Source organism: Rhipicephalus sanguineus, chromosome 9 (genome assembly GCF_013339695.2).
Source record: "Rhipicephalus sanguineus isolate Rsan-2018 chromosome 9, BIME_Rsan_1.4, whole genome shotgun sequence".
NCBI lineage: Eukaryota > Metazoa > Arthropoda > Arachnida > Ixodida > Ixodidae > Rhipicephalus > Rhipicephalus sanguineus.
Window position 1 is genome coordinate 19749545 of NC_051184.2, and position 15205 is coordinate 19764749.

At 46.5% G+C, this 15205-nt stretch overlaps 2 protein-coding genes across 5 annotated transcripts in view; one reads left to right on the plus strand and one right to left on the minus strand.

Moving 5' to 3' along the window:
• LOC119404699 (microtubule-associated serine/threonine-protein kinase 3) overlaps positions 1 to 15205 on the plus strand; it is a 307846-nt gene that overhangs the window by 213174 nt on the left and 79467 nt on the right. The window lies entirely within an intron of this gene.
• Positions 9774 to 13837, minus strand: LOC119404701 (V-type proton ATPase subunit e 1). Its single transcript, XM_037671345.2, has 2 exons — positions 13603 to 13837; positions 9774 to 10589 (listed from the first exon to the last, which is right to left on the minus strand). Exon 2 carries the CDS (start codon positions 10523 to 10525, stop codon positions 10232 to 10234), a length of 294 nt encoding a protein of 97 aa, XP_037527273.1. The 5' UTR covers positions 10526 to 10589; positions 13603 to 13837; the 3' UTR covers positions 9774 to 10231.

The window sequence follows — 15205 nt, forward strand, 5'->3', positions numbered from 1 at the left end:
TGCTCCGGAGAGGTACGCTCAGAAGAGAAGCGGAATTCTGTCGGCCATTCATTAAGTGCTACCAATACCGTTTGCCCTTCTGGCTTTCCGAATCGAGCATAGCTACAAGCAGTCGTTCCTTTAGCTACAAGAGGTTTATCCGGATAGGCAGATTGGCTGTACGGATCGAGCTTACGGTAGTCTATAGTGATTTGGTCGTTAACCTGAAGTATATTGCTTCGCTGTAGTCATGGTTTACCTACTCAGTCAATGCCTGTGTCTACTTAGAGTCGCTCGCCCCGCCACGGTGGTCTAGTGGTTATGGCGCTCGACTGCTGACCCGAAGGTCGCGGGGTCGAATCCCGGCCGCGGCGGCTGCATTTTCGATGGAGGCGAAAGCGTTTGAGGCCCGTGTACTTAGATTTAGGTGCACGTTAAAGAACCCCAGGTGGGAGAAATTTCCAGGAGCCCTCCACTACGGCGTCTCTCATAATCATATCGTGGTTTTGGGACGTTAAACCCCATGTATTGTTTTTTTATTGCGTTAGTTTGCCCTGCGGCATCAATACACTTTACACAAAATGGTGCAGTTGTGTTTCCTCCATGAAGTCCAGGTGTGACTTATGGTTCGGACCGTATATCCATCGCTGGAAGTCCGGTGGCCTGGTGTGCTGAAGTCCCGCACGCCGCAGGTGGCGTCGACGAGCCGCTTGTAGCCCAGGGCATGTCCACAAGAGTTGGTTCAGGTCTGCGTCCCGCACCGGCGCAGGACAAAATGGGCAGCTTGAAGTTGTGTCGGTGTAGCCCCACTTAGCGCGAATTGAAGGCGAACTCTTCGAATTATTACTTAGAGTCGCTCACGCGAACGCGAAGACGCATTACGTGATCTGTCATTTCTTAAGCGTAGTTTTATCTAACGAAAGCCTTTACTGCATAAGTATGCAGATCAGATCGTAAGTGCGTTTCGCGAAGCCTTTGTATGCCGGTTTTGGATACTCGAGCGGAATGCCTTATTAGCGGTGATGGCGCCAGAACTTCAGAGCGGACGTTTGCGTTGTCTTCTGTGATTTACGATGTCAACACGTACAATGTCTCTTTTTTTTTCTGTCAGGGAAACCGAGCTACAGTGTGGTATCATTGATGGTTGCAGGTAGCACGAATTCTCCAAACAACGAGGCTAAAACACAGAACCACAAAACAGCGAGCGCCTGTTGAGTAGCCGCCTCGACTGTTTTTAGTGTATGACTGGCAGTAATGTAGTCTGTGTAGTAAAAGAAGGTAATATGTGTTCACCAAATTTTAACTGCATGGAAAGAAAAAAAAAGACCACGTCGTTTTAAGCGCATCATGACTTATGCTAACCTCCACAGTCATCCGTTCCAGCCGACACGACCACGTGACCTGCGTATTTGAGATTTCTGGCTCGTCTGTGACCACGTGGTGCCATTTACTGAATGGTAGTGCTCTAGACGTGAACGTCAGCTCTGGTGCTGCCATCTCGTGGTGCTGGATTGAACCGGTGCGCAAACAAAAACTATAGCGAGTCTATCAAGGGCATTGATTCAAGCAATAATTTGTCTGACATATATCTGCAAACTTCACTGGCGTTAAAGGACAGATCTATCTCTGACCGTGTCTGTTAGTGCTGTTGGCGGCTCCACCCGCCATGGTAAAATGACAGGTAAGGTGTTGCGCTGCTGTAAGCTCGAGGGCGCGGGTTCGATTGCCGTCACGGTGTCCGCATTTCGATAATGCAGAAACACTCGTGTATTGACTAACGTGCGCGTGAAATAATTCCATTTGATCAAAATTAATCTTGAGTCTTCCACTATGGCCAGCCTCTATCACATCGTGGTCTTGGCAAGTAAGAGCCCAAAATTATTTTTTAAATGAGGTTTTCAGTATTATACTATGTATGTGCACAAAACTACGACGACTCAGTTGCCTTCTCCTACTCAAACACTTCGAGCTACAGCGTGGTCGTGTATTCATTGTAACTTTTTTTTTTCCTTTAATGAATCGTCTATAACATGAAGAACGCCAACGACAACATGACGTTGATTCGAGCGCCACCCTAGCCAGTCCGTGCACATGTTCGGCCGAGTCCCCGTATTCCGTAAACTAATACGCATAGAAGCTTTCCATGACTTATCCGTTCCATTAGTTTTCCATTCCGTAAATTATGCATAGAGGATTTGCACCGGCCTGGGTTATACATACTCAACACACGCATCAAAAGCAGTGTGTGTGCGTGTGTATGTGTGTGTGTGTAGAGAGGGAGAGAGAAAAAAACATATTCAAGTCCTGTCGAAGATGCATAAGTTGAAGTGGAGTTTTGCCCGCTTTTTTTGTTTATTTTTTATGTATGCTTTGACGAGCGCCGCACGTTTGCAATTTAATTCTGCTCACGATACATACATATAAACAAGGATATATGTAATGTACGTACCGCTAGCGTTGGACCTCTATGTGAATACACCCAACTAATGTACTGGTATTTTTTCATAAAGCATTTCATTAGCGGAATGTTTTCATAAAGCATTTCCTTAAAACATTTCCTTTCAAATGTCTTCGCTAAGCAAACGTCGGGGGTTGTCATTTAAGCGATATTTATGGTGGTGTGCTCTTTTGAAGGAGACTCGAGGAATGGGCAGCGCATATTATTTCAGACGGCTGCGTACATCGCTAGGCGAGCCGATTTGTTGATGGTGAAAGAGGCCACGCCGCGCATCGCTCTATAGTCCTTGACATTCACTCAGTTTGTATTGTTTATTGTTACATTTTCGTTTATACGGAGAGCCGTCGTTGAAGGCACTCCCTACGTACGTCGTTCGCGTGCGTTCATTTTATTTTTCTTTGGTGAGGGGGGGGGGAGGGGCCGGAAGACGATTGACATGTTTTGACGCTGCGGTATATACTTACCAATAGGCGTCTCGCGCCGCACCAAGGCCGCGTTGTCAATCATTCATATTTGGTCTGTTTACGCCGCAATTGCGGCGTTGATTCGAAGATGTTTATTTCTTAATGCGAATCGTTTTCGTACGAAATAAACTGGGCATTTTTCTTTGTATCACTTCTTTTTTTCTTTCTATCAGCGCATCATCGAAAATGCCATTTCCCTGAGTTGAAATTCGGGGGAATAAAAACATGCAGGAGTTTAAGTCAAGACACGCAAACTACCATGTAAAATTACAATCAAGACTAAGTATGCGCTGGTACCCGCCACGGTGGTCTAGTGGTTACGGTGCTCGACTGCTAACCCGAAGGTCGCGGGATCGAATCCCGGCCACGGTGGCCGCATTTTCGATGGAGGTGAGAATGCTTGAGGCCCGTGTACTTAGATTTAGGTGCACGGTTAAAGAACCCCAGGTGGTCGAAATTTCCGGAGCCCTCCACTACGGCGTCCCTCATAATTTTATCGTAGTTTCGGGACGTTAAACCCCAGATATTATTATAATATACCGAAATGCGGTCGTGTTAAAATTCACGATGCTTTGTTATGCAGGTCAACATTTCGAAAACATGTCGCAGGCGGTTTTCTCAAGATATGGAGGAGACGCGAGCAAGCCACACGATGATTATTGTAGCTGGGAAAGAAAGTACTCTGCATGTGACGCCGACTGCTTTCAGATGGTGATGAAAAACGTTCCTTTATTAAAGTGCAAAGAAAACGGGGAGGGTACTTATTCCGGGACTCCTATGAGTGTGCTAAGGAAACTCGAGCAGAATTTTAGTGCACTGAAACAATGCCGAGGGGGGAAAAAAAAACGAAGCGCCTTGTCGGGTAGTATGGGGAGGCGGCGCCGCCATTCGAAGTAAGGGATTCGCGACAAGCTTATAGGGAGGGAAAAAACCAGGTCGAGTGTTGGGTGAATAACGGCGCGGTGTCACACGCCACAGAAACGGGGCGGAGGCGTTATTCAAATATATGCGCGGCCGGCTGTTTCGCCGCGCTGGTTGTGGTTAGCGCATGCGGCGGTGTCGAGAGAAGTTTGCGCAAACTCTCGTGAAGAGGCTGTTCTCGCCTGGAAGAACGACCTGCGCAAACCATCTCTCACTATTTTTCTCTCCCTCCCCCCCCCTCTCTCTCTCTCTCACTCTGTATGTGTATCTCTCTTTCTCTCTCTCGAAAGCAATCGTTTCAAGTCGTGTTTGGAGCCTTGCAGTATACAGTAAACCGCTTGCGCTGTCGGAGTTCTTGTAAGGACGTACAGCCGCCGTCCTCGGTGTATACACTCGCCGCCGCCTTGTGAACAAGGCGTCCCACGCCTGCTAACTAGGTGATGAAATTAGCTGAGACGTTTGTCCACCGTTTGCATGCCTGTCTGTGGTGCGTGAAGTGGCGCAGAACTTGACAGCGGCGGGTCCTTGGAGTCTCTAATCACTCGCAAATAGAAGTGATTATTAAGGCGAAGACGCGCAAATTGACCGCCGGCGTCCCGCGCGAACGGCGTCAACGCGAGTGGTGCAAAGAACTCATCATCGCGTGGTGACGTCACCATATGAGGTCATCGTAACGTCACATAACGGGCCGTAACATGACGGCGTCGTCACACCTAATCGTCGGTTGGTCAAAGGTGGGCCGATTCGGAGGGAGGCGGGGGAGGATCGTTACATTGACAGGGAAGAGGAAGAAGATGGCTTTCGCCTTCGAGTCGTCTTAAGCGAACGCATGAAGTAGCCTGGGAGTTTTTTTTTTTTTTTTTTAGTATTACTACTACTACTATAGGGCAGGGCAACGTCACGGCCACTGAACCACCACTGCGGGTAGTAGTAAACCGGTACGAAAAATATTTACAACTTAATTCAACTACCGAACTTACTCTCCTATTACCACTGCCGAACCCTTTAGCACTGTCAAACTTTGACGAGCTTTGGCTCAGTAATGGAAAGCGGAAGGCTGCCGTTGGCTAAAGATGAATAAATGGCTAATAAAATTTGCTAGCGTTGGCTACCTCTTGGCAAATTCGGCTGTGTATGGCTAAGTGATTGCCAGTGCTGACCTATCATTGGCAGTTGTCGGCCAGTTTTGACTATGAATGATAATAAATGTTGGCTACAATGTCGGCTGCCCTCTATTAAATGCGAAGCATTTCTTAGCGAACCTAAGGCACTTTGAGCATTTCTATCTATCTATCTATCTATCTATCTATCTATCTATCTATCTATCTATCTATCTATCTATCTATCTATCTATCTATCTATCTATCTATCTATCTATCTATCTATCTATCTATCTATCTATCTATCTATCTATCTATCTATCTATCTATCTATCTATCTATCTATCTATCTATCTGTCTGTCTGTCTGTCTGTCTGTCTGTCTTTCTGTCTGTCTGTCTGTCTGTCTGTCTGTCTGTCTGTCTGTCTGTCTGTCTGTCTGTCTGTCTGTCTGTCTGTCTGTCTGTCTAGTCTATCTATCTATCTATCTAGCTATCTATCTATCTATCTAGCTATCTATCTATCTATCTATCTATCTAGCTATCTATCTATCTATCTATCTATCTATCTATCTATCTATCTATCTATCTATCTATCTATCTATCTATCTATCTATCTATCTATCTATCTATCTATCTATCTATCTATCTATCTATCTATCTATCTATCTATCTATCTATCTATCTATCTATCTATCTATCTATCTATCTGTCTGTCTGTCTGTCTGTCTGTCTGTCTGTCTGTCTGTCTGTCTGTCTGTCTGTCTGTCTGTCTGTCTGTCTGTCTGTCTGTCTGTCCGATTTCTTTCTTTCTTTCTTCCTTTCTTTCTTTCTTTCTTTCTTTCTTTCTTTCTTTCTTTCTTTCTTTCTTTCTTTCTTTCTTTCTTTCTTTCTTTCTTCTTTCTTTCTTCTTTCAGTTAACTAATGCAACCCCCATTCAATCAGAGCACATGGGACTGAAGACCTAAAAAAGCAAGCAAACAAACCGAAACAGAGAGAGAAACATTCTTAGTTTACATACACCGTCCCGAACTACTGTGTATAAAAAAAAGTGATGAACCTCTACTTTTTATAATCCCCGTGATGGTCGAATGGCGCGGAAGCGCGACTGCATGCTGTCCAATGCGGGCACAGCGGCAGATTACAGTATCAGGTATACGCCACTGAACTTCGGCCGTGCCTGCGTGAATAGTTGCGATATTTAGAAACACCGGTCTAAACAGCAGCGTTAAATGTCATCCTCGCATTGGTTTTTAAAAGCGAAAAGCGTCGCGACTGATAATAAAAGGAATTCTGAAAACTTTATCAAATTTAATTATCTTCTAGAACTACACCAGCATACGCAGTGCAAGAACGCAATAACACGCTGTGGTTGAACAAGAGAGTCGCAAGATGTCTCTGGCGCCCACGGCGATGACAGTAATGGAGTTTTAGTGTTGAAAAGCGAGAACTTGACGATCAAACTACATAGACGAAAGCGAGTACTTACAGGAAAGTTGTCTCAACTAGCACAACAGTTCACGCTTCTACGACAATAGTAGAGTTTCGTCATGATTGTCTGTTTTACAAATATCATTATAAATGCTCACTGCCGTGTAATTGTTACATTACCTCGTAATTTGTTTAGCATTTTGTTATCTTTTATGACATGTTCGCACTACTGCCCCATCACGGTTGGTAGGACCTATCAAGCTTATAAACCAGCTTCTTGCCCTGGTATCCATTTTCAAATTGCTGCAGAATGAATGAAGTGGCTTGGCTGATTTGAGTTTCACCGTTACAAAGGGTTAAGTGGCCCCAAACTGTCATCCATCCATCCATCCATCCATCCATCCATCCGTCCGTCCGTCCGTCCGCCCGCCTACATCTGGGTGCTTTCGTGATCGCCTCCTTAACTTGATGTAGACCAAATTTGGCACGGGAGGGCAAGATGATTTGACGAATATGACTGACTGGCAATGGTATGAATAACGTGAGAATCCTGTCGCGTACGTCGTCAAACCCTTTCCTCTAGACACGTGTGGCACGTACCCGTTTACCACGGTCCGCGGTGTAAGGATATGCGCCACAGGTGATTGACAGTTTATATCCACCTAGGAACGGCGAGAACAGGCATTGGCCATTTAAGTGCGAGAGCGTTAAGGAAAACCAAACGTCGGTAGCGTTGACCCGATGAATGCCAAGAATTAAAATTAGGATCTCAGCAGGAATCGAACCCAAGCATTGTGCGTTGCAGTCAGGTATTCTACCACAGAGCCGCGCCAGGACTAGAATCTGCTTTGTAAAAACTCCTATGCGGGCTTAATGTCGGTGTAGCGTCAATTGTGTTTGTGGCGCTGGCTATCTAATTTTTACAAAGCGATAAACACTACATAAGTGCTCCTATGATACAGGCGTCATGTGAGGTTAACGTCTGTGGTTCCAGTGTTGGCTCCGCTTTTATACCAGTTTAATGAGCGATACATTTGTATTCTTATGATTCAGGAAGCCATATTTAAACGTTGCTCGATCCCGCAGGAATACTGACTTTTGTGCTTGAAAGTGAGTGCTGACGTTACGTCAGGCCATGAGTTACCCTTTAAACGCAAATGTTATCGACGTGCCTGGTAAGCCCACTATGTGCACACAACTACTGGACTTATAAAAACACGTTGATCCACCTCGTAACGCTTGGCTCAGAGTCAAAAGTGCATCATGGAAGTACTCGCCTATTGCTTCGCATGAAACCGATTCCCACAAGGCGTGGGATCTGCCGAATTTTATAACTACAGCATTAGTTGTGTTCAGTCATAACAATCAAATGATTGATATGTCTATCATATCACTTTTGTTTCCGTAGTTTTCGCGATGACAGTGTTGTGACAGCTAGACATATATAGGGGCTCTGTCTTTGCTCAGGCAGGTGCTTATATAAACCTCGTCCTCTTCTTCGGCACTGTGTGCTCACGCGTCGGCGCGTTTACATTGGCACGTCTGGATGTCTTTTGTGTGTTGTGTCGGTGTTTCGTGTATAGTGCAAGACTTCGCAGACTCAGACTCGGTAGCTTCTCGAGAGTCTAATGCGTTCAGAATAGTGCCGCAAGGAGACAAGACAAGCCCAACGAAGGGACCTTGTGAACACACACACACACACACACACACACACACACACACACACACACACACACACACACACACCACACACGCGCGAAGCGCGCGCGCGCGCACACACACACACACCACACACACCACACCACACCACACACACACACACACACACCCACACACACCACACCAATCACCTGTATTTTACATCCCATATAACCCGCACCACTAACATTAACTCTACAAAAAGAAAGAAAAATATGCATATAACCCCACTTTTTAAGCACATCTTCCCGTTTTCTTTTTTTTTGGGGGGGGGGGCAGGTTATATGCGAGAAAATACAGTATATGTTTGCCAGCGTTTCCACTGTACAGTCCGTGCGACGACGTCGCGTAACGTTAATATCCGCCGTAGCGAAGTTGTATCCTCGGTTGTTTCAGCCACGAAAACACGTTGTATATACTATAGGAAGTGAAAATCTACGGGCACATTTTATTTCGAGGACGCCTTGCTGCGGCTTTTCCAGACACTTTGTTACTGATTGCGATGTCACCAGTAACACTTCTGGCCCGCTTTGATTACCGTGTTCACTTGCATATTACGAGTACTGGCCTACGTTGCCTATTCGCTGTTTTAACATTAACGTTATCTTCGTTCGACCTGACTCCAATAAATGGGACGTCGGCCAACATTTTGCCAGCGGGTTTCCCTTTTTCGTCTTTGCTACGTGAACCCCCTTGGTCCGGGAGTGCGTATGTGCGCGTGCGTGGCCCAGCTCACTGACATGTAGTACACTGGTATCGAATGTGGCGTCATATAGGCTCGGCCTTCGTTGCTCGAACAGTTACAGAAAATTTTAGCGTGCCAGCACCACGACCACCATCAGCCTGACTACGCCCTCTGCATGGCAAACGCCTCTCCCAAGTTTCGCCAGTCAACTCGGTGCTGTGCTTGCTGCGGCCACTGTATATCAGAAGCATCTTAATTTTATCTGCCCAACTATAACTTTCTGCCTCCACCTCGCGCCTTCTCTTGGCATCTGCAGGCATGTCATAGAGTGGTAATTCCGCCAAAGGATTCCTACGCTTCACAGTCTTTTTTTTTTGTGTGTGTGTGTGTGTGTGTGTGTGTGTGCGTGTATCGCGCGCAAAAGAGGTGAAAACGTTGCCCGATAACCACACTCGATACCGGAACCTCTTGCCAATGCTGATACGGACGGCGCCAGCGACTGTGGCTGCACATACCGTGGCAACAGACATGAGAGGTCGCAGTCGAATGACCGTATATGAACCTCTCTAGCTAGTCAAGAAGTTCTTTATGTACTGCGCTTCAGTAGTGAATGATGCTGTAACTATAAACCGCTGTTCGTGGTAGGACGTGTTGCTGGGCTCATTTGTTCATAGTTTTGCAGAGTTGAGATGAGCCCAACTTAGGTCGTGACTGTGAATGCGCTTGCCTTGCGTCACCTTCACCGTCCGCACCCTATTATAAGTTGCGCGCTACTTAAAGGGGACATGACACGGTCGCCCAATAACTTGCTGTTTTCCGCTAAAAATAGAAGTATCAAGAGTATTTTATGCCCATACATCCGTGAGAAATATACTGCAAAAGAATATTTCAGTCCAACCTAAACCCTATAGAAGCCGCCGGCTATAAACCACGCCCACCGCCGGCGACCGCCATTTTCCCACGGCGTGGGTGACGTCATGTGATGCATGTAGCGGAGCCATCGCCTGCTACCAAATCAGCTACCTTACCACACGCGGCCACTGTTGCTGTCTCGCCGCGGGGGCACTGCTTTAGCCGGTGCAAGTCGTTTAATTCCATTGGTAAGCTGAACAAATTTGAAATAGCTCAATTGGAATTGAAATAGCGCAACTGACCGCGGAACAAATTCGTTCACCCAAATGCAGGCGCTCGCAAAGCAAGCAGCTTGTTACGTCGCGGTTCGGGAGCGCGCCAGTGTTGCCCGACTCTCAGACCGCTTCGAGTATTCAATTTAAATTAAGTCTAAATGCGCTAAAGTTTTGCAAGCTTGTCTGTGGACGCATAAGAATTAACCCACACAGCGCAGACTGTGATCGGAAGTTGAGTGTAATGACCCCTTTAACTCCGTATGGTCCCTTCGTGAACCGTGGGTCAGAATGGAAAGACGAGCGCTTGGTGCTACACAGTCCTTCGCTCGCGTGAGCATTAGTGAACAGTCGTTGCGTGGTGAAGCAACGGCTAGAGCTGCTCTCCGGCCGCCGCCGCCACTGTCGTGGTGCTGTGGTTGTCCATGGGCGTCCAGTACTGGTCGAGCAGGAGGAGCGCGGGCTTGGGCAGCGCGGGTCCGATCAGCGGGTTGATCTGCGACAGGTACGTGCACAGCCAGCAGAGGTAGAGGCACGCCGCGCTGCACACGAGCATGCACCGGATCACGCCGCGGTTCTCGCTGCGGGGCACGAAGCACGGCGACAGCACCGCCACGCCCAGCCAGAAGGCCGACATGGAGGCCACCAGGCGCTCGTCCATCGGCATCGCGGAGCCGGTCGCTCAGGGTTGCCGGATTGAGCCGCTAAGGGGGGCGCCACTTGCGAGGAGCCTGGCGACGAGGAAGGGCAACACAATATCAAGGCCTTAGATGCCTCCATCGGCATACATGAAGAGTGACTGTCGGCATCAACGCGAGTGATGCAAAAAAGCGTCGTCGTGTGATGACGTCACCATGACGTCATAGACGGATAAAATTTGTGACGTCAAGTGATGACGTCATCGAATGATGTCGGTGGCACTGTCCCGGACGCACGTGAGGTGCAGAAACCTTCCGATGCCTAAACCACGGAAAGTGCAAAAAGCTTTCATGGGCGGTGGGGATCAATACAATCAACTAGAAGAAAAGTAAAAGGCTGGCTTTCGCCTTCGTGGCATTATATATATATATATATATATATATATATATATATATATATATATATATATATATATATATATATATATAGATAGATAGATAGATAGATAGATAGATAGATAGATAGATAGATAGATAGATGGTCTCAAATCAGACCCGTAGCCAGAGGGGGGCGCCCCCCCCCCCCCCCCCCCCCCCCCCGGAAATTTGATACATGGTGTTTTACTGAAAATAAATAATGAAAATAGGCATTTTTCTCAAATAGTGAAGGCCTTCAGCAAGTGCTGCCCCCCCCCCCCTTGCCCCCGCCGAAAAAAAATTCCTGGCTACGGGCCTTTCTCGAATCTAGATGAACATGAGCAATGCGTTTGTGTAGTACCTCTCCAGCTAATCCCCAGCCATCTATCTGAGACATAGTAGTTTCTGCAACTATCCACCAGTTACTATTAGCGTAATTAACTTCCTTCTTTGCCTGTATCTTCGTGTATACGAACAATCTGACGCTTCATGGTTCAGCGAATAGCCGCGGATATATCAGCGTCGGGATATCGGTGTAACCAAAAAAGGAAGAAATAAAAAGCAGGAGACACCACCGCGGTAGTTAAAAGGTTCTGGTCGTAAAAGGGCCCTCGTTTATTTTTTCTAAAGTTCGCGCGGGCGTTCGTTTTAAAAATATCGCACATTTTCCGCAAACAAAAAACTGTCAGGCCAAGGTTGAGTCTGTACAGCGCAGTCTCTAAACTTGATCGAGTCCGCGAATAAGCGGGGTTCTCCGAATTTCGAAACGTTCCGTTTCATTTTCCATTCGTATCACACGTCGCGCCCGTTCGCCGTCCGAGCCACGCCCGAGCTAATGACGGAGGGTCGTCGATGCGAGAATGCGAAATGCGATTAAATGTATAAAAAAATGCGGCCCCGTAATCTTTCCGTCGACGACAGTGAAACAAGTCGACCTATATTCAGTTTCCTGCTAAGTTAATGCGGGGTACTTCGGCTACAGCGTCTGTGATAACTCCGAGTAGCGATTCAACCAGCATGGTGACGATGGTTGAATTACCATAGTGGTGAGTTGATGGTTGATGGTTTAGTCTTCCCTGTAAGGACGAAATATCAAATAATTTACCTCTGTCTATGACGGTTAAGTAACTTTTCTACACTATTCTATACATTGCAGTATTAAGTCAGCATGGGAATTGGGGGTAATAATATATAGTGTTCTACAGTATTACCCTACAGTACTACACTTCAGTCTTTTTACTGATTATATGCAGTAATGCAGTAATGACTTACACTGTGACCCATCAGCTAGCATGAGAATTGAGGGTAACACTGTAGTGTTCTGTAGTATTACCCTACAATACTGCACCTAGGTCAGTATGAAAAAGATTGCTAATTATGTACAGTAATACAGCAATGCCTTACGGTAGTAAGGTAGTATGGGAATCAGCTAGTATCAGTTAGTATAAGAATGGCTGGTAACACTACATTGTTCTACAGTACTACCCTTCAGCCAGCATGACCATGAGTGGTAATATAGTGTTCTACAGTACGCAACCGCGAACCAAGTCATTCAGTCAACCTGTGTTCAATTTTCTATAAAGATTAACGCTCGGTACTCTGGCGCCAGCGTCTACGGTAACTACAGTTATGGCAATTCGGCCAGCATGGTAATGATGGTTAATTAATATCTTACTTTTCTACAGTATTACCTCGCGGTATTCTCTTTCAGCCACCATGGGAATCGGGGGTAACAGTTCTATAGTGTTAAGCGTCGGCACTACACTTCGGTCGGTATGGCAAAGATTTATGGACATACAGTAATGCCATACAGTGTGACCCGTCAGCTAGCATGGAAATATTTGGCGATACTACATTGTTCTACAGTATCATCTTCCAGCCAGCACGAGAATGACTGGTAATATACTGTTCTACTGTATTTCCCTATGGCACAATACTTGGATTTTGTCTAAACTATATGGGTCGATTCTGAAGGCAGCGGTCTTGTCTTCTTCAAGACAAGGCCGCTTATCGAAACTTTGGCTCCAGCGACAGCCCGTGTTCAAGAGTTTATCTCTTCAAGCTTGCCTCATTTACAGTATCTAAGCCACGTGGCTATCAAGTTATAATACCAACGATGTTTTCGTTCATCTCAGTCGAATGATCGAATTCCGTGACTTCTGTTTTTCCTTTTTCTTTTTTTTCAAAGACCTTCTCGGGCACAACGAGAGCGCTGCGATTCTACTCATGCAACCCCCTTCATATGCGTTTGAAATCCGCGCTAGCGGTGGTTTTTTTTTTTTCACACACTTCGCGCCTTCAAATGCAGATGGCGCCACAATCCTTGATCGCAGTTACGAACGGGAGCAGACGCAATGGATCGAATGCTGCGACGTTACTCGGTGTTACCCAGTGTCACCGGCGACGCAGCGACAACTCGCTACACTGTGGGATAGTAATGTCAAAACCACCGCATCGATGTTTGGGTTTCGTGCGCAGTATTTTGACTGGCAAACGGGACGCCGCACGCATGTGCGTCGCGAGAGAAAAAAAGGAATAAAGAATGGAGGGCCTTGCGAAAGCGGTCGATAGCTGCTGCAGTGACACGCTGGCGGCGAAAGAGGCGCTCCAGTTGGTCACGTTCGATGCCCGTTCCTCTCCTCGGAATGATTATTCATCGCGCGATAGCAGCACGAGCAACGTCGCTTACCGGTTCGACAGCTCCGCTGGTTGGCTCGGAAATAAAAGAGAACTCGGAGACCACGATGTCAGAGAGCGTCGCGTCACCTTGCGGTTGTAGTTTAGTAGTTGTATTGGCTTATGTAACACGAATACATCGACGCTCTCCGTAAGTTAATGTGCTACTACTGCGTTATTGCGACGAAAAAAAATATTTTTCTGCGTTAATACGTGTTGCCCTTTAACGTTTTTTTTTTTTTTTTTTTAGGACGCTGTAGAATAGAACTTCACTTCGTTTTCAGAATGCCAAAGGCATTCTTCGTCGTCTTTCTCGACATTTCCCTGGAGCACTGGCGACCCGCCGCGGTGTTATAGTGATTATATGGCGCTCGACTGCTGACCCGAAGGTCGCGGGATCGAATCCCGGCCACGGCGCCCGCATTTCGATGGAGGCGAAGTACGAGAGGCCCGGGTACTTAGAATTAGTTCCACTTTAAAGAACTCCAGGGTGTTCCAAATTTCCGAAGTTCTCCACTACGGCGTCTCCCAGAATCGTATCGTGGTTCTGGGACGTGAAGCCCCAACATTATTAATTCAGGAGCTGTCGCAACACATGGCGTTGCGTAAGGTTCCGGGATTGTCGTGATGCCATTTTTTTTATGTAGTTTAAATATTTCTTCATAGCTACCCGAATATTGGCCAATCCCGCAGGATGTGTGTGTGAGCCAAAACTTCAGGATCTACATCTACATTAGCAGCCTAGCGAGTAGTCAGAATTTTTTTTTCATAGGAAGGGGGGGGGAGGGTTTCATCCCCCCTAAAAAAAACGTCACGATTTTATCCTTCTCTTAATGTCCTTAGATCGAAGTCACTTGTGTATACTGGTCACAATGCGACAAACTAATCGGAATGTTGACTCGAGCGATAACCCGTGTTCCAAGGATTTTTCATCTCTTCTAGATTCCTTCTCGCCCTGAACGTCTGCCTTCTTTGAATTGCGACAGACACTATAGCTTAGCGCGAAATAATCGCCCCTGTAATTCAAGGCATCTCGCCGTTGATCTCTGCTCCCCTACAACGAACTGTTTATCGCGCCAATCGCCTATAACGAACTCGCAGTTGAGGTAGGTGTACTTGATCACGTTCGTCGTTCCTCTGGTTCAATGAGATCAGTGTTCTACGGCGAGGGTTAAGCGTTGCGTTGTTATGATTCATTTGGCTCCTTGTCGAAAGTTCTGTATTTATGGCATATTTTATTTCGCTATAGCGAGCGTGCGTTTGTGCACGCGTTTGCGCAGTAACAGAGAGGGCTTTGCACTGAGGCTGCATGACGAGCGTGAAACGTATTTCGTCACTTTTCCGCTTGCATTGTTTTATTTTATTTTTATTTATTTTTTTTAACTGTTTCGCAGATGACTCGACTCGGTATTGTTTCGTGTGTGTCGCATGCGGCGTTCATCTTTTTTTTTTTTTTCGAAAGTCTGCCCTTAGGCATAATATTTATTCAGAAATACACATATAAATTTGCTTCGTGTATGTTACGCGCCTAGCGAGAACGCATGAAGACATACGCCGGGTCAGCACTTCGCTAATCTGTTCGCTATCACGATTCCACTACTCGAGGCCTTCTAAAA

Bases quoted from the DNA above. Each gene is read 5' to 3' on its own strand.
- LOC119404701 (XM_037671345.2), bottom strand. From the start codon at position 10,525: ATGCCGATGGACGAGCGCCTGGTGGCCTCCATGTCGGCCTTCTGGCTG.